This window comes from Siphateles boraxobius, unplaced genomic scaffold, assembly GCF_051911475.1.
Source record: "Siphateles boraxobius isolate OS27281-9 unplaced genomic scaffold, OSU_SipBor_1 77, whole genome shotgun sequence".
In the NCBI taxonomy this organism is placed as follows: Eukaryota; Metazoa; Chordata; class Actinopteri; order Cypriniformes; family Leuciscidae; genus Siphateles; species Siphateles boraxobius.
Genome location: NW_027509205.1, coordinates 12770495 through 12792869, shown reverse-complemented (window position 1 = coordinate 12792869; position 22375 = coordinate 12770495). Strand labels below are relative to the sequence as shown.

The window sequence follows — 22375 nt, the reverse complement described above, 5'->3', positions numbered from 1 at the left end:
TCTGCGATCCCCACGATAAGCGCCGCCGCTCTGCCTCGGCAGAAGCGGGACCCGAACCGCGGGGAGCGCGCACCGAACCGCTCTCCTCAAAGAGCGATCGGCGGGAGCGGAGCGTCCTTAACGGCAAACGCTCGCAATGCTCACAGTCTGCTCCCTCGAGAGCAAACTGGGCATGCTGAACTCCCAAACAAACAACACAAAGATCATGTGTATCCCCGCTCGTTAAATAACGCGAGCAGGGAGGAACACACTTTCTAAACTGCTGTTCGTCCGCCATAATCTCTCAATATATATATATATATAGGGATAAATTGTTTGTGTGGTGCAGGGTATGTAAGACAGACAATATCACACAGGGACAGATTCACATGTAGCGCGACTGAAAGCACAGAAGCTAATGCGCTTGTGTTTTTGGGGTGCTTTATAGTTTCCTGGTCGATGACGTCACCCGCCTATGACGTTTCATCTCTCCATTGGGCTGATTCCATACGTGCTTCATGACGCACAACGCAGGGGCGTTCCCGCAGCGTTTGACGCAGCTCGAAGTTCCCTTGAAAGGGAACACTAATTCAGATTCTACAGGATTAACAAAAACATAAATACATTACAAAAATATATTCCATTACGTATAAGCAGTAAATCATAAAAAATTAAAAAGGAGTCTGTGGGATTTATCATTTATCATGTTTATTTTGGACAGTTTGTTTATTTAAAATAGACAGCCATCAGTAAAAAAAAAAAAAAAATCTTTTTTAGAACCGGATGATATAGTTACAGGAGGGGCTACATACAGTACACAGTCATGCTAACCAGCCATATGCACATAGATGGGAAAAAAATTGAAAACAGAATGAAGGACACTTCCTCTGAACAGACCCCCTTTCTTGTAAATAAGTAGAAAAAATATATCTTTGCTATATGATATTGTGTGGGTGTTTTTTTGTCTTTAGAGTGAAATCTGATTAGGTCTTTGTAACTCAATGTGCAAACTCATTCCTCCAGTGTCTTCCTTTCCACTTCCTATCCTTGTATCTCAGGCTCATCCCACAGCAGGCATCACAGCCAGCAGATTAATGATTTAAACAGCGCCGACATGGTCCCAAGCTCACCAAGAAACCGAGAGAGAGAGAGAGAGAGAGAGAATGAATGCGGTGCAGCAGGAAGTCTTTCAGAATGACATTCACACAGAAGAGCCCAGCGAGTTGAATGAAAGCAGCATCAGGAAGAAGATGACATGATAGAATGGGAAACAAAGAGAGAGAGAGATAGGAGATGGGATTAGAAGCAGAATTAATTAGTGTTAAGGTCAGAACATGACAAATTGTGGTTTTAGAAAAAGGGGGAATGAAAGTGAGATGGGCAAACAGACGTAGCAACTACCTATGGCACTTGACAAATCGGTTGAGGAAGAACGAGAGAGGATTGTGCATGACAGATTTTGACTGACATCTCTAATTAAAAGGTGCTGTCAGGGGCCACAGTGCAGGAAGAGAGGGGCCCCATCAGCCCCTGAGACTCGTCCCCGGAAATGATTGATGAGCAATTGCAAGATAAACAAGACGCCCCATGAGCTGAGCTGCAAACTGATGTATGCAGTATTATAAATAAATCTGCGCCAGAAAGAAATGATAAAATAAACAAGACAATGCAGGCAGACAATGATTTGCCATTTCCAGAGAGGCAGGGCTGTTTGGGTGGTGTGTGTGTGTGTGTGTGTGTGTGTGTGTGTGTGTGTGTGTGTGTGTGTGTGTGTGTGTGTGTGTGTGTGTGTGTGTGTGTGTGTGTGTGTGTGTGTGTGTGTGTGTGTGTGTGTGTGTGTGTGTGTGTGTGTGAGAGAGAGAGAGAGAGAGAATATATAATATGTTTTCTGCCATGCTGGGGTAAAGTGATGGCAGGCTAACAGACGCTAACAGCAGCTGGTTTCATGGCTGAGACTTTGCTGAAGCGCCTGCACTCCCAACTCGCATGCAACAAAACTGCAGCCTCCGGGGACCTAGCCAGACTCTGCCAGCCATAGATGCACCTTAATGCGTGTGCCTGTAGCTTTTTACTGAGCGTGCATGCCCTCGCAGATGTCGTATGTGTGTGCGAACACACGGCTGAGTATAATGTGTGTTCTTGCGATGCTTCCTCGCTCTGCAGTTATTAGTTGTTGGAAAACATGTGTACTGTCATAAAGAGAAGCGAGCAGGGAGCTCTTCGGATACATTCACCGTATCATTATCAACCAAAGGGCAGTGGGATGGTAAAGCAAGAATGAATTATGAATGGAAAGTTGAGGATGTTCTTGCGCATGTTTTCCCCACAGGATGCGCTTCACTGCTTATTTGCATCAGCAAGGCGCTGCTGGTCGTAGGTCTATATGAAATATATTGCTTTCTCTCTCTCTCTCTCAACAAACTAAGGCAAGTTTTAGTATGTTTAAAGCTGACATGAGTAGAAAATGTACCCTATTTGAACACGGTTTAGAAAGGCTAGATAACCTACTACAGGGGAATAAAAAATGCTGAATAGCTGTTTGGCTATTGGTTAACATAACCAGCACAATCTTAATACTCTTTCATGGTCTTCATGTGAACAGCTCATTAATATATGTTATATTTATAGAAAAAAGTGTGTGTGTTTTGACAAAATGCAATAGTTTTTGAGTTTCCAGTTTTGACCAACAAAGGCTGTGCAGATTACCATGCCGACCAGGTTATCGTTGTAACACATAGTTAATAATTGTGCACATTAAGTTCAGGAACATGTATTAAGAAAATACTGATTAATGCTAACAAACTCCCATATCACTATTTATAATCTTTTATGACTTTTATAATATTTTGTATATATATATATATATATATATATATATATACATACATACAATATATATATGTATATATATATATATATATATATATATATATATATATATATATATATATATATATATATATATAGATATAGCTTTCACATCCTGGTCAAAAAGGCTTCTCAAATGTCATTCCCAGCAGAGTTTCAATAGTCCACCACACATAGCAATAAATTTGCATTCAGTGGAGATTAATAAATATGGTTTACAGAATGGTTTACAGAATATGGTAAATCTTTCACTTGAAAAAACTTTGAGTGGTCATTGAAATTATTATACTTTTGAAATCATTCTGTACATACACTACCATTAAAAAGGTTGGGGTCAGTAGGAGTTTTTAACATTTTGCTGCATTTATTGTATCAAAAATAGAGTAACAATAATATTGTGATTTATTATAATTTAAAATAACTGTTTTGGTGATTTTTTTCAGCAGCTATTACTCTAGTCTCAGTGTCACATGATCCTTCAGAAATCATTCAAATATGCTGATTTTCAGAAACATTTCTTATTATTATCGGTGTTAAATACAGTTGTGCTTAATATTTTTGTGAAAACTTTTCAGGATTCTTTGATGAAAGATCAAAAGAGCAGCGTTTGTTTGAAATATAAATCTTTTGTAACATTGTCTTTACTCGCTGAATAAAAGTATTAACTCCACACTTTTGAACTGTAGGGAAATAGCAACTCATTAAGTATATTCTAAAAAACCATATACGATATGCTTTCTGTTAACAGTGCTAAACGTATAGCAGCTTCTGCAAGGATTATGTACATGTATAAAGCAGAACTGTAAGTTACATTACAGAGGTAATATGGGTTTCAAATATCATTTCATGGTAACTTCAAGGCTTTTTTAACTCTGCATGGCCATGAACACCTGTATACAAGTGTGTGTGGCTTTAGTCACTGGTGCACTGCTGCTTCTTTCTCTGCCTTAAATCAGCCTTCTTTGTACTTCTGCCGAAAACGTCCCTCAGCACTAAAATGTCTCTTCCTCTCCTCTCTCACCCCACCCAACCCCATCTCCTTTCTTTCTTTCTTTCTTTCTTTCTTTCTTTCTTTCTTCCTTTCTTTCTTTCTTTCTTTCTTCCATCCGTCCACCCCTTCTCTTTCCTTTTTCCTCATTTCTGGATCTAGGCCACAGAATGGGTCGATGATCCTCTACAATAGGAAGAAGGTGAAGTACAGAAAGGACGGCTACTGCTGGAAAAAAAGGAAAGATGGGAAGACCACGCGGGAGGATCACATGAAGCTCAAAGTACAGGGAGTGGAGGTGAGGCCGTTTGTCCGCATCGTAACACATCGACTCGCTTTGAAATCGTTCAGGTGCAAATAATGGGCGCACTTTAGAAAAGAAGCCCTATCGCTTGAACATGAGCTCCAATTCAGCGCCATCTTTTCTAGTCCACATTTGAGAATGAAAAAATACACCTCAGCAGCCCGAGTTTAGTTTTCCCTTGATAGCAAACAAAATGGAAGCAATTGTTTGTACCTTATTAAGCTCAGGATGTTTGCTCTGCTCCAGAGTGCCGGCATTAATCTTCCCCCATGCTGGGAGCCAGTGGCATCACAGGTAGACTGCAGGGCCCTTTTCTGCTTTTCCGCGCCCTGGCATGGCCCCGCTGTGTGTGTGAGAGTGCTCTTTGATTTATCTCCACTCATACACACATATACACATGCACCAAACAGCGTGGGTGCTGGATCCAGAGTTTTACTCTTTTGTTTTTTGGGGTTTGAACTGAATATCTATCATTTTGTATGGTGTCCCCTGGATAGTTGAGTATGCTGAGGTCATGTGATGTTGTTTTGCATATCCAAGCCCAAACTCATATTATACAATCATATAGAGATGACAAAACGCACACACAGAATATTTTTGATACACTTGCCAAGATGTGCATTATTCTCTGCTTGCTCTCTCTTCATGGAGCTCTCATTAGACAGTGAACAGACCTCACTTAACAACCAAATCGCTGCCAATCATTTTTTGGCAGTGTGTTTACTCACAGCAGATGTTTCAGAGGAAATTTTGAGTTTCTACAGATTATCCGTTAAATTCATCAGCTTTACCTCTTAGGTATAGTTCCCAAAAACAATTTTCACTCATGTTGTCCAAACCAGTAGGATTTAGCTTTAAACTAGATGTTTAACAGAATGATTGCGCTTTTCTTTTCCATACAGTGATGGATACTTTAAAGCTCTAAAAATGGCAGAACATCATCATAAAAGTAGTCTATACAACTCATGCTTAATATTCCATGTCTTTTGGAGTCATATGATAGGAAAAGACCAAAATTTTAGTTGTACACTATAAAAAAAAATTAAAGCTGTAAAAATGATTGGAGTATGTTTTAAAATGTTCTACTTCAAAATTTTTAATTCATTGTGGTACTTTCTATTTCTTTGTCTGCATAAACACACACATTGGTCAAATTTATTTGAAATTTCTGAGTGAAAATAGTAAATCCAACCATTTTTTTTATAATTTTTTCTAATTCACTGAAAATGTTCAATTCTCGTTCACAATTTTGCATATTCACACGCGTACAGTACAGTACAACACACGCAACAATCAATGAAATTTGGCATTATTTGCGATCATTTGTCTAATGACTTTTGATATATTCCTCACACAAAGCAATTTAATGACTGTGTAAGACTTTAAACATGGCACACAAGTCAAACAGACTGTTTTTATTCTTTTGTGGTACTTTTTTGCGCTTGTTGGAGCTTGACAGCCCCTAGCAATTGTTTGTGGCTTGAATGATTTAGCAAATCTCCTTTTGTGACCAACAGAAGGAAGAAAGTCAGTCGGTAAATGATGACAGAATCTTCATTTTTGAGTGAACTGTCCCATAAAGGACATTTGGAGAGGTAAAAGTTTTTCAACGCATCAGCCAGCAAAGTCTTGTAAAGTTCAGATATATGTGAGAAATGCTGCAAAGATCTTTATAGGCCGCTGTCATGTCTGAAGTGTCCTCTGACCCTCACACACACTGACTATTGCTAAAAGAGCTCATTTGAGCTGAGGTAACTCAGAGTTGAACTCACCCACTGAGCTGTAGAAACACTCAAACAAACCCCTCTCTCTCTCTCTCCCTTTCTCCCTGTCCCCTCTTCCTTTATATCTCACAGCCAGGAACGCCTGCTTGCATCTGGCAGGCTTATTCTCTTACATGCCTCCATATGTTTTTTCCTGTGTAAATGGCTGTGGCTTACAGTGGGCTAATTTCAGAAGGATAGCAAGAAGGCTCTGGGTTCCATGGTGGACTCAGCAGAAAATTGCATGTCTGGCAAGCAGAGAAAAAAAGAGTGCCCAGTGCAAACACTTCCTAGCTCACAGCAGGCTAGAAGGGATACGGCAGAAAGAGATGTTTAAAAGAACATCCAAGTTGTACTTTTTCCTGCAGTAAAATGTGACCTCAGTTTTATTCAGCAAGGGTGCATTAAATTGATCATAAGTGACAGTAAAGACATTCACTTTGATACAAAAGATTTGTATTTATAAATAAACAATATAAAAGAAAATTGTAATATGGTCTCTACAAGACATATTAAGCAGCACAACATTTTTAAATAAACTGTTTAAATATATCAAAATAGAAAAAAGATTTGATTGTTTTTTAATTCAATAAATTAAGCCTTGGGAGGATAAGAGATTCCTTTCACAAACACACAAAAAAACTTACCAACCCCAAACTTTGAAAGTGAAAAATGAAAGTGACATGTGAAGGCCAAGTGTAGTAACCCATACGGATGCTCTGCATTTAAACCATCCAAGTTAGTGCTCACACATTAGGAGCAGTGAGTAGTGAACACACATACACACACACACACACACAGACACACACACACACACACACACACTGCAAACTGTGGACACACACACCCAGAGTAGTGGGCAGCCATTTTGCTGTGAAGCCCGGGGAGCGATTGGGGGTTAGGTATCTTGCTCAAGGGCAAGAAAGTCATTTCTGCCGGTATTGAGAATCGAACCCGCAACCTTCAAGTTACCAGTCTGACTATCTAACCATTAGGTCATGACTGCCCCCTAATGGTATAGATTCTGTATTTATTTCATAGCCTTCAATTTGCACCTTTTTTGAAGGACAACATTGGGCAGCAGATTAAATAAAATAAAAACTCTCAGTAAAATACAAATAAATTGACATATTTTATCTACATAATTGAAGAAATAACATATTAATCGATTATGTTGAAAATTATTGTTATATATATACAGTGTATATATATATATATATATATATATATATATATATAATTGCTATTTTTTAGTGGACTATCCCTTTAAGAAATCCCCTCTGTCTATTAAGTGACTACAGTCAAATGACTGTAGGTGAAGCATAACGAGGCATGCTGATCAGATGACTCCAGCAGCGAGTGGATTCCAACGGTTCTGTGTTTTTCTCCTCCTGCTATGAGCAACAGTATAATAGGGGAGCGGCCACTCAGTACGTCCTCCCAGCGCACCCCAGACTGGTGCGATCAATCAGAGCTGTGCTCTTCGGGATAATAACTTTGCCCTATCAGTCTGCCTCAGACCTGTTTACTGCAAACGCAAATAAATGACGTGACCTTCACCTTCAGAGCTGTTTCACTGAGGGCTTTTTCTCAAGGAGGGGGTGTGTGATAGGTGTCATATTGTGTGGTCTGTGTGTGTTTGAAACAAGGGCTGTTAGAACTCTCTGTCTCCTGGTTACGATACATGAATACTCTTTAAAGTGGTGACTGCGGTGGCTACCCAGCCTCCTTTGCTCTCTCTCTCTCTCTCTCTCTCTCTCTCTCTCTCTCTCTCTCTCTCTCTCTCTCTCTCTCTCTCTCTCTCTCTCTCTTCTTCTCTCTCCTTCGCTCTCTCTCCATAGAACAGATGAACCTTGAGTCCACAGTAAAACTCCTCGTTCCCTAAAATTGGAGCAAGACGTGTGTTACAGCATTAATACTTAACAGGGCGTGAAATAGCAGCCTGGCTTCCTGACATCTCCCCATCACTTCAGGTGAGAGTGTAGACGGTGAGAGAGATGAGCATTCCCTCTTCTTACTCGTTCCCACAATGCAACAGGGCCACCTGAAAAAGGCATGTCCATTACTGGCTCTCTAATTTCTTTCCTGGATGTAGTTGACGTCTCCCTCTTCTGACCCTCAGATGCAAATGCCTAATAAGGAAGTCAACCAGCCGTGATCCCAGCGCATAGCAGACTCATCTATATTCCTAATAATTCCTGGCTACCTACCTAGCTTTCAAGGATAGCTGTTTTGTCTTTCTATTACATGGCTTTTTAGCACCATCAATTCAAGGGGCGAATCTGTTGAATAATGTTGCAGGAAAAGTGCTGAAAAGTTAAATGTGACATACACAGGTAGATGATCTCAACTCTTTGTGTCTGTGCTGTACTAGCTGACTTGAGGGATCATCATAATTCTGTTCAGTTCAGTTTTTGTGCGCTTTACAATGCACAGTTCCAAAGCAGCTTTACGGAAAATTGAGAAATAATCGGGAAACTAAAATAATGCCTTAAAAGTGGAAAACTCCCTAGTATTTTATTTTTGATTTGATTTGATGTGATTTATTTAGTTTTGTTTTGTTTTGGATTTGACATTAAGGGCTTAAAGGACCTGATATACTCATGGCGAAGTTCTTTTTCGTTCTTCGTTTAGGGTTAAAACCAAGTGTGAGCAGTGGTATACTGTTAGTGAACATACCTATATATTACTCAATCGCCACGGACCAATTGTAGTACAAAGGTGTTTACCAACTGTAACAATCTTTTCCGGAAAGCTGTTTCGTTTGAAGTTCGTTTTGGCCTGATTTTGTTCGAAATGAGGTCACAGCAGTTTGTTCTTCAATTTCGCCTGAAGTATTGGGCCCTTAAGCCAAAACATTAGACCTCTTGTAAAGACGTAAGGGGGTTATCTTAACTTGGCAGTCATTAATTATAAATTTTTCAAGCACAATATATATATATTTTTTTTGTATTTTGAAATTATAGTTGAGGCCCTTGATCAACAGAGGATCAATCCATCTCTTACTTTTAATCTGCTCTCTCTTTCTCTCTGTGTGTGACAAGTTCTTGACCTCGTGTTGTAAGTAATGATAAAATAATATAATAATGTTATAATAATTTCAAGGTAAACTTTAGTCAATTAGTTTTAAAGTTTTTTGGTAAACAAAAAAAAAACACTTCAGTGGTTACGTCGAGCTCTTTTAAAAATACTATATGATATCAAAAACTGTTTTTTGATGTTGGATGTTGTGTAGCATATGCAAGTTTGCATAAGGGCAAGTACAAGGTAGAATCAAGGCTTTAAAGCTGGACATCCATGAATTATTGGCTGAGCTTTCAGTTTCCGTCCTGTGTAAAATCGGTTCTTTTCTAATGTTCTGTGGCCTTGTTTGCCCTCAGAAAGTCTCAGAGATTACTGCACTTCAATAACCAAGGGCCTGATGAAAGGAAGACAATATCTGGTAATGAATTCAGTCTCAGTATTTAAGCATATTTTACCTTAGCCCTAAATAAATTAGGTGTTAATTAACTTTAAATATATTCACTAGGTGGAAAGTTAGAGCAGGAGCAACAGTGCAGTACCTGCCGAGTATTTTAATTATAGTCACACATTGATTAGTTGCATTATTGATTGATATTGATTAGCCATGCAAATGTTTTATTTAGAAAAAAAGAGTGTTGAATTTAAATTTGTGTCTGGATGCTCTTCTGCAACTGTCCTTGCTTTAAATTTTCAAAACACATTCAGTTATAGTTCCTCCCAACAGGGCTTTGAAATAAAGAATTCAGAGGGAAATTTAATTGATGCACTATGGTTCAGTTAGGTAATTTCACATTATAAAACACTAAAATAGATTGTAGTTGGAACTAGACAGTTTATTATTCCTTTTTAAAGGTTCACTGTAAAAAAAATATGATCAATACGTTATGACAACATATGTTTTTACATAACTCAACAAAATAATAAAAAATAAAGTTATATTTATATAATATAATATTATATATATAATAAAGTATTTTTAAGTCAGTTTAATGTACAGTAATTTAAAAGTTGATTGTACTTAAAAATATAAGTTTTTTACAGTGTTTTTATTTGATCCTTTTTTCAAATTTTTAGAAAATAAAAAAATCTTTTAACTACCATTCCTGTCAGTCATTTCGACAAGATAAATGCTGTTCGGTGATCAATCGTTCGGGAGGTGTGTGTGTGTGTGTGTGTGTGTGTGTGTGTGTGTGTGTGTGTGTGTGTGTGTGTGTGTGTGTGTGTGTGTGTGTGTGTGTGTGTGTGTGTGTACAGGTTTGGTTATACTTGCGAGAACGGAATGTCCTCATTTATATAGTGAAATATTATGACAACTGAACTGACTGAGAAAATTTGAAATCAGCTAAAACATGTCTTTATTTCTAAAATCTAGTGTTTTGCATGTTTCTGTGAGGGTGTGTGTGTGTGTGTGTGTGTGTGTGTGTGTGTGTGTGTGTGTCTGTGTGTGTGTGTGTGTGTGTGTGTGTGTGTGTGTGTGTGTGTGTGTGTGTGTGTGTGTGTGTGTGTGTGTGTGTGTGTGTGTGTAAGATTGTAGCCAGTAAACATCATTGTCAATAGCAATTCCTGGCCATACCATAAATATTTGTTTGTAGACTTAAATAATTTGTGTTTTGAGTGCCGTAAGATTGCCCCTAGCAGCATCTGCGCCACCAAGAGTGGAGGAATTGAGTGCCTCCCCTTTCCTGATTAGCTGTTAATTCAGCAATGCTGATACACATATTGCCCTCCCCAAGACCCAACTCATGATTCTGGCATTCTAATAAACTCCCAAACACGTATTGATTTCTCTTAAGTGAAGGTGGCAGGGTGGGCGAGTTTTTCATTACCCAGTGGTAATTATACAGATTGAAATAAGCTTTCTTATTTAGATGCAGCTCCCGCTCTTATAACCTCCACTGGCCGAGAGAGCAGCACTACCCCAGTGCACCATCCAGACCCCGTCGGTCCCAACACGTTATTTCATGTTGACTCCATCTAATGCGTGATATCAGCCGTGCAAGTACGCGATGAGCAAGGCTAATGGAGCGTGCCTGTAGCTCAATCACCTCTCTCCACTGATAATAATGAAGACAAATGTCAAAACCGCCTTTTTGTAATGCCATAATCAAGTGGGCACCTTCTTGGCGGACAGCGGCGGGGAAGGTTGCAGTATGTCAACGCTATCACCAGTCTGTGTCCAGATTGAAAGCAACAGCTACTTTGCAGGATCAGCGATACGCAGCCGTGTTTATTTGTGTTAACGGAGGCCGCTCTCGGTTCCAATTATCAGCATCTCCTTTCTCCAGGGGGACGTTTGTCTGTAATTGTTTAGAAAATGGCTATTATTTTGCGATACACCACATGCTGTTGTGAGCAGGGTGTGTCCACGTACAGATGCGGTCGCCGATAGCAACAGCTTGCAAAGCCAGATGCGAGACAAGAGGGAGGAAGTGACATAACAGACTCTCTCTCAACAAACCGCTGCTTCCAGCTCTTGTGTGAAATGAGCAGATATGTCTAAACTGATGGTAGTACAAAAGGAAAGTTTCAGGTTGCCCAATACTCCAAAAACTGTCTGGGATGCATAGAGAGTTAATTGATTTGCCTCTCAGTCTCTATACCCTTCCTTCTCTCTTCGTTTGTTCTTTGTGTCTGCTGTATTTCTTTCTGTGACTGCTCACTCCTGCAATCTCTGTATATCATATGTGTGGAAAGCAGACGCAGAATCGGTTATGATGTTTCTGAGTGTGCCGTTGCCATGGTTTTGCAACTCCAAACTCTTGCGAGAGCGAGAGATTTATTGAAGATTTAGCTCCGAAGGTGCAGAAAGACTGTTTTCCCATGATGACTTGCTGTCTCCTCAAGTTTTGTCAATAAGAATAATGCTCAAAAAGCAAAGACAGCAGAAAAGGAAGTGCAAAATATATAAAATATTCGATTGTTTCTCGCTTAGAATGAAGCATCACTTTGCCACTATGACGGTGGAATGAAGATCAATACTAGTCTTCCAATAACACATTTCACAAGAGTACTGTACAACTAATTCACAAAGTGGTTTGTCCCTCCATCCATCTTATGCCTTTGATCTGTTTTTATAAACCTGGCATGAGCCAGACTTCCTATAGCTAATTCAAAGGCTGGATGGAAATGCTAGTCAGTGCAGTAACTCACCCGGTCATGTCTTTTAAACCCTGTGTAATTAGTTTTCAGAATGCACAGCTAATAATCTTAGCATCGCTTTGACCCTCTCAAACTGACAGCGGGATTTTAGGGCCTCCTCTATGAAGGTGGATGGGAAAGTTTGACATGTTATGACAGAATAAGATGATTTGAATTATCTACACATTTCTGTAATTTAATTTCCCTGTAATTTAGGAATGGCAGTGTCCCTTTCATTTCAGTTGGAATATGAACTGTCCACACCCAACAGGAAACTGAATTGCAATTAAAGGAAGTGAAATAAACACATAATGGAATTCAATTTCAATTCATTTTAATTCTACTCTCTTTTATATATTGTTATATATACATTATAATACTTACCTAAAAAAGACATTTTTTAAAAGAGTTGTGCGCCATTCAAAACCATTCCCATTTAAAGGGCATTTCAATTCAGTTTTGAATTGTGCACAACCCTTTTAAAAAGTTTTTTTGGTTTAGTTCCATTCTTGTGATGCTAATGAAATTACACACTTCACCTTAAAACAGTCTATAATGTGTTATAATGCTTACATATTTTTGGATATACTTTTAAAGATTGTAATCTATTAAAACATTACATTAAAATGGGTATTTCCAGTATAACTATGAATAGGTAAGTATTATAATGTATTTGATCTCATTCTTAATGCATTATAATTTATAATACATTACATAAACAAGCTGTGATGTGATGTGTTACCAACATAAATAAATGTTTCATGATAAACATAGAGGCTTTTAGTTAGATGACTTGTAAAATTGAGTGGTCGTATGAATGCCACTGATTGTGTGAGCTTTTTAAAATACAATTTGTGGGCCGATCAGTGGAGCTGTGCAAAAGACATTCAAGGTTTGCTTTTCAAAGCCACTGGAAGAGAAAGAGACATTACTTCAAGGTAAAGGCAGAGACAAGGCTACAGGCTGAGGAACACACTGCTCTTCACCATCAACACCACGTCCCTTGTTCTGCCTCTAATTATTAGCTCTGCTGTGACCTCACCTCCCTTGCCTTCACTACTCAGTAAAAAAAAAGACAGAGATCACTGATTGTTTTTATGGGCTATAACACCTTCAGCACTAATACCTGTGTGCCAGTGTAGAGAGAGCATAATGAAGGAGAGATGTCTTTGTTTTGATGTATGATTCTGTGCGCAGCGCTTGAGTCTCTTCTCTGGGAGCGTGGAGCTCACAGCTCATTTGTCAGCTCGGCTGATGATGGAATTTCAGCATTCAGCACACAAATCAGAGCCGAGCGAGTTCAAAGCGACGACACTAAGCATGCAGCTTTAAACTGACTAGCAGGCGCTTTCATAAAGATTTCTTTTTTTTTCCTCTTAGGTCATCTGAAATTCCTTTTTAATTACCTACGTCAGGGCCTGGACACTGTTACAGACTCACTTTCCACCCCTTCGTCTAAAAAAAGAGAGGATTAGCTTCACTTTGTAGTCGACAGATGCTCCAGTTTTAGAGTGATATGCGTAATGTAAAAGTAAGCTGCAGCGTAATTGCACTGAGAAAAAGAGGTGAGAGATGTATCGAGTTGTCAGATCAGCGGAGGGAGTTCCCAAGAGACTTTTCTTCAGAAGGATGTTCATAGAACCGGCTGTCAACCTCTGTTTGTCATGGCTATGTTCATTCATTCGCTCTTAGATCAGTGTTAAACTGTCTTTCAGTGCCCCGGTCTGACTTTTGTGAGTGTCTGCTGTGGGATTGGTGAAAAAGGAGGCAGGCGGCGCTAGAGTGTCTTTGTGACATCATTACTGTTTGACGTTAACCCTGGGTGACGTTATTACTGTGTTTATGATTGCGTGTGTGCTCATGTTTTCTGCAAGGTCTGCAGAAATCTCCCCAAATCGATAGTTCAGTGTGATAGTTCTCCTGTACCTGCTCCTTCAAGGTCTCTGTGTGCAGTACGCACCAAAAGATGTTTACTTCTGCGAGCTGACCGCTAAGTCGTGCATTATTGACACGTGGTGTACAAGTTGGAATTTGGTGCTATGTATGCTTAATAACTGTAAAATCAAAATGTAGCAATGTTCCAACATCCCGTCTTCAAAGGCAGCGTAATGAGCAGCGAGAGGAGTTCAAAGGGAATGCTAAAGTGTTTATATAGAGCAATATAACGTCAACAGAGCTGCTTATTTTACCGCTGATATGGAGGGAGTTAATATTTAACATGAAAGGACTGCTTAAGAGGAGTTTAACAGAAAAAAAACAGGTTAAAGCCTTTTGCTCCGGGCAACAGGGGAAACAGTTAAGCACTCTTCCCATTTAGTCCTGCCATTCCCTGGTTCTCTCTCGCGCCTTCCTTTTCACAAATTGATCTGTGTGGCTGTTTTTCACTGTTGTTTGTTCTTGTTTTATTAATCATTTCATTATTTTCTTTTAGTGGTTTAGAAGCTACTAATGAGTCTTATAGATTTTACAATAAATAAGAACTATTGATATTTCTGTAAATCTGTTGGTAACTTTACAATAAGGTTCTATTCATTTGCATTAGGTATCGTGCACTAACAATGGGCAATAGTGTCATTTATGTCAGGCTGTATGTGATACATCTCAGTTAAGATTTTGGCCACGATTTTTTAGGTCAACAGTTTATGGTTGTTTTGACAATCATAATATGCAAAACTGAGATGATATTTAAAAAATCCAAGCCATTTTTTCATAAACGTGTCCAATTACACTCTTTATTCCGCTCTCTCTCTCTCTCTCTCTCTCTCTCTCTCTCCTTAAATAATCTTGCAAACTGTGACTTTCTATGTAGTGAAAAGGGCATGACTGAACGACTTTGACAGAATATATGGAATGTGTAAAAGATTCACTCTTTTGTTCCCTCATGCTACTCATGAGTTCAGCACTGCAGTGAGATGTCATGTTAGACATCCAGTTTCCAGTTTTCCTTCCCCTCTTATCCACACTGACAGCTAATGTACTCTGAGACAGTCTTGTGACATTGTGCTGATGCTTATATGACCACTATAGCTACCACTATACAGTAGCTGGGGGGCGGGGGGGGGGTCCCTTGTTATGACCCCTTTAAAATACATGGGCTGTTAGCCTGCCTCCACCATCTCTTTCCACAGAGAGGGATATTGACACAATTATTCCAATAAAGCTCAGACACATACTGAAATTAATCCTTAATCAGCATTAAAGACAACATGAAACTACATTCACAATGCATTTAACCTCTTTGGTGAGACCAAAAGTCTGAAACACACTGAAAACCTGGAAATAAACAAAGTTTCAGGATTTTTCTCAAAATTCTCTAGATCATCCTCAAATCATGCCGGAAAATATGATCATCAGGTTTTACAGACTTGTGTACAGCAAACCTAATAATACGGTATTCAGAAATTGTTAATTTTTCAGTTGTTTTTCAGTAGAAAAAAATGTATCATTGCACATGTGACCAGACCACAAGACCATTTATTTATTTATCTCTGCTGCATTTTGATTTCATGCTGTCTTTAACATAGCAAATACAGCTTTTGAGGTGGCAAATATAACACAAGAAGCATTTCTTAGAATATTCAGATTACAGTGCAATCTTCTGCGCAATGATCCTCACACTGAGTGAGCTGAAACACTTAAGGGTCTCTTCTGTTCAGCGCTGAATCTGTTTGCCTCAACACTGAGGCCCACGGTACGAACCCCCCACTTGCAGCACGTACTTGAGGGAACGCACACAGTCACTCACACATGCACACGGCACACACCACAGCGGTCATGCCAAATCCACTCTCTTTCTTCAAGGATTTGGGATTAAGGAATCCCCTGTAGGAGTAAGATGGATCTATTAGAAATGCCTCTGAAAAGTGGACAGGAGAGGAGGGGCGGCAGAGAGAAGGAGAAAAGAATCAAGGAGGAATATCACGCATAGCGGACAGAGTGAGAGAGAGGGAGGCAGAATAAACGCTATATAGCCTCAGGCAAACAGTGAACAATTGCTACTCTGCCTCATGTAACCCGCTGCAACCTTAAACAGCAAATTTTTTTCAGTCAATTAATTTCTGCTGGTTGGAGATGGAACGCTCACTCAGGGGGCTTTATATGTCTCACTGCACTGAAGGGCATTAGTCAGCAATACAGAGCTTTTTCTCTATGACGCTGGGCACAGAATCATCAACAGAAGCATTATCAAATACAGAAAGCATAACACTTCCCCATAATGCAATATCAACACTCGACTATAACATTAAATGGCTTTTGAAAGTGTTTCAGCTTGTGAGATTGTTTCCAGTGATTTTTCTCTTCTCAATAGTGCATGTGTGGGTGCGTGCTGTATATGTCTAGCCGTGTTGAATAGCAGACGGGCTGTGATTCATCAGTCCCACAGCCCTTTATAAATCAGACTCTATCTATAGAGTGAGAACAAGGCTTTGTGTCTTCTCTCATTCTTAATAAGCTTCAGGCACTGAGGCTGCTGATTTCTTGTTGGCCAATATAAAGAATGGCTGAAGTGACTTGAAGTCTTGGTGAGGTATTAATGTATAGGCTTAGCACAGTTGATTGTTTCAGTAAATGTAAACAGGGATATTTGATGATCAGAGCCCTTCATAACATCAGGCTTATGTATGAGGACTTGCAGCATAAATTACCTGCTGCTGCGTATTTGTTACCCACGAGAGGGAGCGAGAATACAAATGCAAGCACAAAAGTTTATTAACAAAACGAACACAGGTAATCCAAGAACATGAGTATAATCCACAAAGTGCAGGCAGAAGAACAACGTCAGGAACACACATTCAGGGCCAACGACCGACAAACAACAACTAATGCACAGAGGTTTAACTAGACAGGTTAACAAGGGGCTGATGAGGGACAAGTGTTGGTGATTTGATGTCATGGGAACTAATGAGGGTAACTATGGCGGAAAACAAGGTACAAGGCAAAACAGGAACCAAACACAGGAAGTGAACACGGAAACAATGGGAACTAAAAAATACACTTCAACATAAAATTCCTTACCAAACACAAGATACAGCACAGGGATCATGACAGTATTAGGTTTTAATATTAATCAAACTCTCATTAATATTAAGCAAACTCCTCCAGAATGAAATCAGTATTAGTGTAATATGTCTAATGTTATGTAGTGAAGACTGCGTTTCAATTTATATTTAATGTTATTTCAAATTTTTCTGAATAATTTAAATAATTTGTAATCAATTTTATTGAATTGTTTTCTTGAATAATTTTGAATATTTAAATTACTTTATGTAATCTTTGTCTAATTTTTTTATTGCTTATAATTTGTTTATTTTTCGTTATTTTGTTACTGCTAGTTTATTTGTATAATTTCTTTAAAACCATGGAGCTAAAAATGTTTACTGTATTGAGAAATATTTTTTTATCTTACCATTAAAATAAATATATTTTAAATATTTCTTTTTTTTTAATATTACAATAATTTAAATATAATTGTGTAATTGATTGTATTGGCCTCCAATATTTTTATGGGATTGTGACAACCCTATTAGCCAGCATGTTTTACTGACCCAGACACCCATCAGCCAGTCATTTAGTTAGGGGTCAAAGGATAAAGTTACAAAGCAAGTAAATAGACCTGCTTGGTGGTTATGTCAGGAGAAAGAGAGATAGAGAGAGAGAGAGAGAGCGAGAGAGAGAGAGAGAGAGAGAGAGAGAGAGAGAGAGAGAGAGAGAGGTGTGACTGTGAGGAGTGAACGAGAGATAGCAACAGCATGAATCATGACTTCAATAAAGAGCCCAGCACAGATCAATACAGCCCACAGCAGAGCGAGGACACTCTCCGGCCCACACAGTGTGAGTGTGTGCACACAAGACATCAGTGTGTGTCTTGTATGTTAGATGCTTGTGTGTATTAACTTGGGAGAATACATACCGTAGCAAATATACATTTATTAACAGCCAAGCAAGCAATTTTATGATATAAAGTTATTTGGCGTAGTTCAAAGTTATTTTAGCTCGCAATCCGAGGGTACAGACTCTGCATTTCCTCCCTGACGCCTCCTTCACACTGGCAGTTGAAATCAGCTCCGATACGGCTCTGAAACGACCGGAAGTCATTCATTTCCTATGGAGATTCGCAGACCGCATGCGAATGGGTCCGAAACGGGTCCGACCGAGTGTGGTGCGAAGAAAATCGTGTCCGTTGGTCATCCGGATGCGTTCAAAAAATGTAACTCTTGCGAAAAGCTATAGCTACGTAGTATAGCTTTTCGCAAGAGGTCAATTTTTGGAAGACGGTTCCTATCCGACAATTCCAGCGGAAGTTAGCGTTGCTATGATACTGATAAACAAACATGAATTCTTATCGTTATAAAATCATTATTTATTTTATTAAAAGTTAAGTTGTCATGTCATTTTTTTATTTTCATGATTTGCTAACGTTATTATGGCAGTTAATACAATTAAATTGTAGGCAGACATCGAACTAAATGTGATATAGTGGTATAAATTATACCACTATATCACATTTTTTAGCCGACCTGACATGTCAACGTCCTGAGCAACTTTCCTCACGCAGCAGCCTTCCTATTAATATCTCTATAACCCTCATCAGAGAGATCATACAGAACTGACAAAATCAACCTTTCTAATCTCTCCGCCATTTTTGTTCTACCCGCTTCCGATGCTTTCAACTGTGTAGTACGACGTCCGTTGGGGGCGTATTGCGTATTACGGGTGAATAAAAGCGTCAGCATCTGCGAACTCAGACATGTGTAAGTACCGATCTTTTATACCACAAGTATTAGAACATGATTGGACAGATGAGAAGTTAACAAGTGACGTAACAATTGAGTCTTCCCGGCAGAACCTATGCTAAAGCTTCCATTTTCATGCAGGTTTGCCCTTGCCTGTGTGCATGTCATGTGTCTATAAATGTTTGATGGAAAGTGGCTCTTTTTAGTCCAGAGCAGGTATAAGCTTACTCATCTATAGCACACTATTTAAAAACAATCCAAGCTATAGACAATTCTACCTTTATACCAGCTTCCAGGGATCCTATACAGTAAGGAAAGGATTGTAATCTGAGTTTAGTCATTTCCAAGTCTTGATAAGTATGGAAAAAAGAAAACAATATTTTTGTTTGCAGACTATACCCCCTATTAATTGAGAATTTCCACACAAATTTTTTTTTTTTAAATGATCATGCAAGACAAGTGTTTTCATGCCATAGGAGCAGACAACCAGTGCAACCAAAAGTGTAGTGATCGTTTAACAACTATATATTGTTGATAACCTGATAAAATGTTAATACAGCAAATTAATAAATATTAAAATAGCAAATTGGTTTTCTATGATGTTATCTGAATTTTTTTCATGTAGAGGTTGAAGTGGTTGATACCTGACAATAAAGCTTTTTCTGATTCTGAAAAGTGGCACAGGACATTGGTATTTTGAGGTACTGTGAGGCCAAAAATAGCATTTGGATAATTAAGCCACACTTATAAGTGCATGAATCTGCACGTGCAAGTAATATTTATTTAAAAAAAATGTTTCAAGGAAAACATTTTTACAAAAGAAAGTGTGATGCATGATCTGATAAAATGGATTTTGACTTTGTCTTTGGATTTGGCCCCTTTGAAACTCTCAATTAATATAGCAAACACATAATGCAGAAGATTTATTCAATCTCTCTCTATTCATCTCTCTCCACTTTTCAGGTCAATTATCATGCATTAGGATTGTTCTTCGTTCGATTTCGTTTGGCTGGATTCCACAGCACCGAAACCTCTATAGCTGTTTTTTTCCTCTTTTCTTTCTTTGCTCTGTGACCTCATCAGCCTTGTACCGCAGCCAGAGGCTGGCGAGCGTGAAGGGCTTGCTGGTCCGTAGCCGTCGGGGAGAATGGGCCATCTCCGAGGGAGAGCAGGGACATAACACTGGTCAATTCCCATTAACACAGAGAGAGCCACAAGGGAATGGAGTCCCGGAGACTGTTGCAACTGTGATCTGTAGGAGTCATGACAGCGCTCAGAGCCTATGCTGCTCTGGACACTGGTGCCTTTAAAAAACACGTGCTACACAGTTTAATGACTCCAGAGTCTCTTCTTAGTGAGAGGGAGTGAAGGAGAAAAAAAGAGACAGGGAAAGGAGAAGAAAGGCACATTATTCCTCTTTTTTCTTTTATAATTTGGTCAATAAAGGTGAAGGACGTGTGTGTGTGTGTGTGTGTGTGTGTGTGTGTGTGTGTGTGTGTGTGTGTGTGTGTGTGTGTGTGTGTGTGTGTGTGTGTGTGTGTGTGTGTGTGTGTGTGTGTGTGTGTGTGCGTGCGTGTTAGTGTGTATGTGTGTGTGTGTGTGTGTGTGCGTGTGTGTGTGCGCGTGCGTGTGTGTGCATGGTGACCGAGCAGACTGTTAGAGTGAAATCCTGAGATAAAGCTCCATGGCTCTCTGTGTTTAATGGAGCTTAATCCCAAGATTTCACATCCGCAGGGTTGAGAATTTAACCCTGATCATCTAACCGAACCTTCTGTCATACAACACACACACACACACACACACACACACACACACACACACACACACACACACACACACACACACACACTGGATAATGTGATTTGCTCCTCTCATACACATACCAAAAGTCTAAGAGGTCATTCACACAGGACACATTCTTGCGTTCAAAACAGATAGACATAGCACAATAAAATAAAGCAGGGTGTCTTGAGATATTGAACTGTTTTTAACTTGACAGCATCACAAAATGTCCATTTTACTTGTCTCACTCACATTAAAAGCAGTGTTTCTCTGTATTCCCACTCTCGTCATATTGAGCATTGAGATGACTCTATCAAAAGCCAATAAGCACTTTTAACTGTTAGCATTTCTTCCATTCATTTATGTTACTGTGTATGCAAGTTCTCCATCTCCTCCCCTTGCAGTCTCTGTCCACAACCCTTTCCCTTTCAGTCACCTTCTTTAAATGTTTGTTGGAGCAGTGTGAGCATGACAACTGTGCTTCCCAATATTTTAAATCTAGCAGCCAACTTTAGGAAGTTTTTAGCCATTTTTGCTGCAGTGTGAATCAGCCTTAAAGAATCAGGGAAGGTACTAAAAGATTCTAACAAAAGATAGCTGTGCTATGAAAAGAAATATCTATCAGTCCATATCTGAAATACTTCTAACCAAGTATATTTGTTCAAATGTGTTCATCAAAGTGCATTTCCTGGTTTAAATGTAATTCCCTGAAGTATTTCTTTCCAATATATATATTTTTTATGTCTGTGTTGCACCTGCAGATTCAATGCAGTTTGACAATTAGATCTAGGTCTGTGTTGTGTTTTTATGTGCAGCGGGTTTTTTCCCTCCAATTAGGTTAGAATACAGATCATGTAAGAGAAGTATTTGAAAGTGATGAAGTTACCTAAATGCATTACGTTTATGAAAGAAGATATTTTGAAACTAAAATTAAAAGGAAAGTTGGTAAAAAATCACCTTTTTTTATTTTTTGTTAGATAGATAGACAGACAGATGGTGGGTGGATGGTAGGTGGGTAGGTTAAGGATTTGGGTGGAAAAAATAGAAAGTCTGATTTATTTTATTCTTCCGAGAAGCGCATTTGTTTGATTTACAGACACAGATCACCTAAGACTGTCGCAAACTGTGTTTCTCTCTGTTTTGATTGCGCTTTCTGATTGGCACCAGCCCAGGAGAAAAGACTATGAACAGTCCAAGCCTATAGGGGCATTGCCCAGGTGAGCTGAGCATGCTGGGATACTGACCAGCACTAATGTGTCTCCTCTGACTGCCCTGGGCGAACATACACACAGTAATTGTCTAGGGAGTTAGATAGGCCCAGCACAGCACTAAACTTAGACAAACTCTCAGGTCCTAGAGAGAGAGTCAGTGAAAGAAGAGAGGCTTGTGTATTGTTTAGAGGTGACTTCAGCAAGTGCAGTTCCTCTGCATATCCGTGTGCTTGTTTGACAGATACGGTGCCACATTATGCCCAATGGCAGAACCTTCACTGTCGCTGTTATACTGTACACACATTGATGCCCAGCAGTGCGGTCACCGTTTCTGTTTTCTGCTGCCAAAGCTCTCCTGTCCTCCTCCATTCTTTTCTGTGTAATTAGTGCGATAATGGTGTTGTAAATGATTTCATCACCTGTTTCACTCAAGAGCTGCTGATATTCAACAGCTGGAGTTTACACCATGTGTCATAGAGAGCAATAGAAAAAGGTGTTGGTAGAAAGATATTGAGGGAATGAAGTGTACGGTAGGTGTGTAATGCTGCCTTTAACATCAAATCAAAATCAACAACACTTCTTAA

General features: G+C 39.2%; 1 protein-coding gene across 10 annotated transcripts in view; it reads left to right on the top strand.

The window, feature by feature from the left end:
- The window catches only part of camta1a (calmodulin binding transcription activator 1a), a 502209-nt gene that overhangs the window by 336666 nt on the left and 143168 nt on the right, over positions 1–22375 (top strand). For all 10 annotated transcript variants that reach the window (XR_013198264.1, XR_013198260.1, XR_013198259.1 and 7 more), the window contains one exon: positions 3998–4133. Coding sequence is in view for 4 of the 10 variants with exons in the window: in XM_077218051.1 (XP_077074166.1) it covers positions 3998–4133 (136 nt within the window). In the remaining 6 variants the exon portion in view is untranslated. The remainder of the gene's footprint in view (positions 1–3997; positions 4134–22375) is intronic.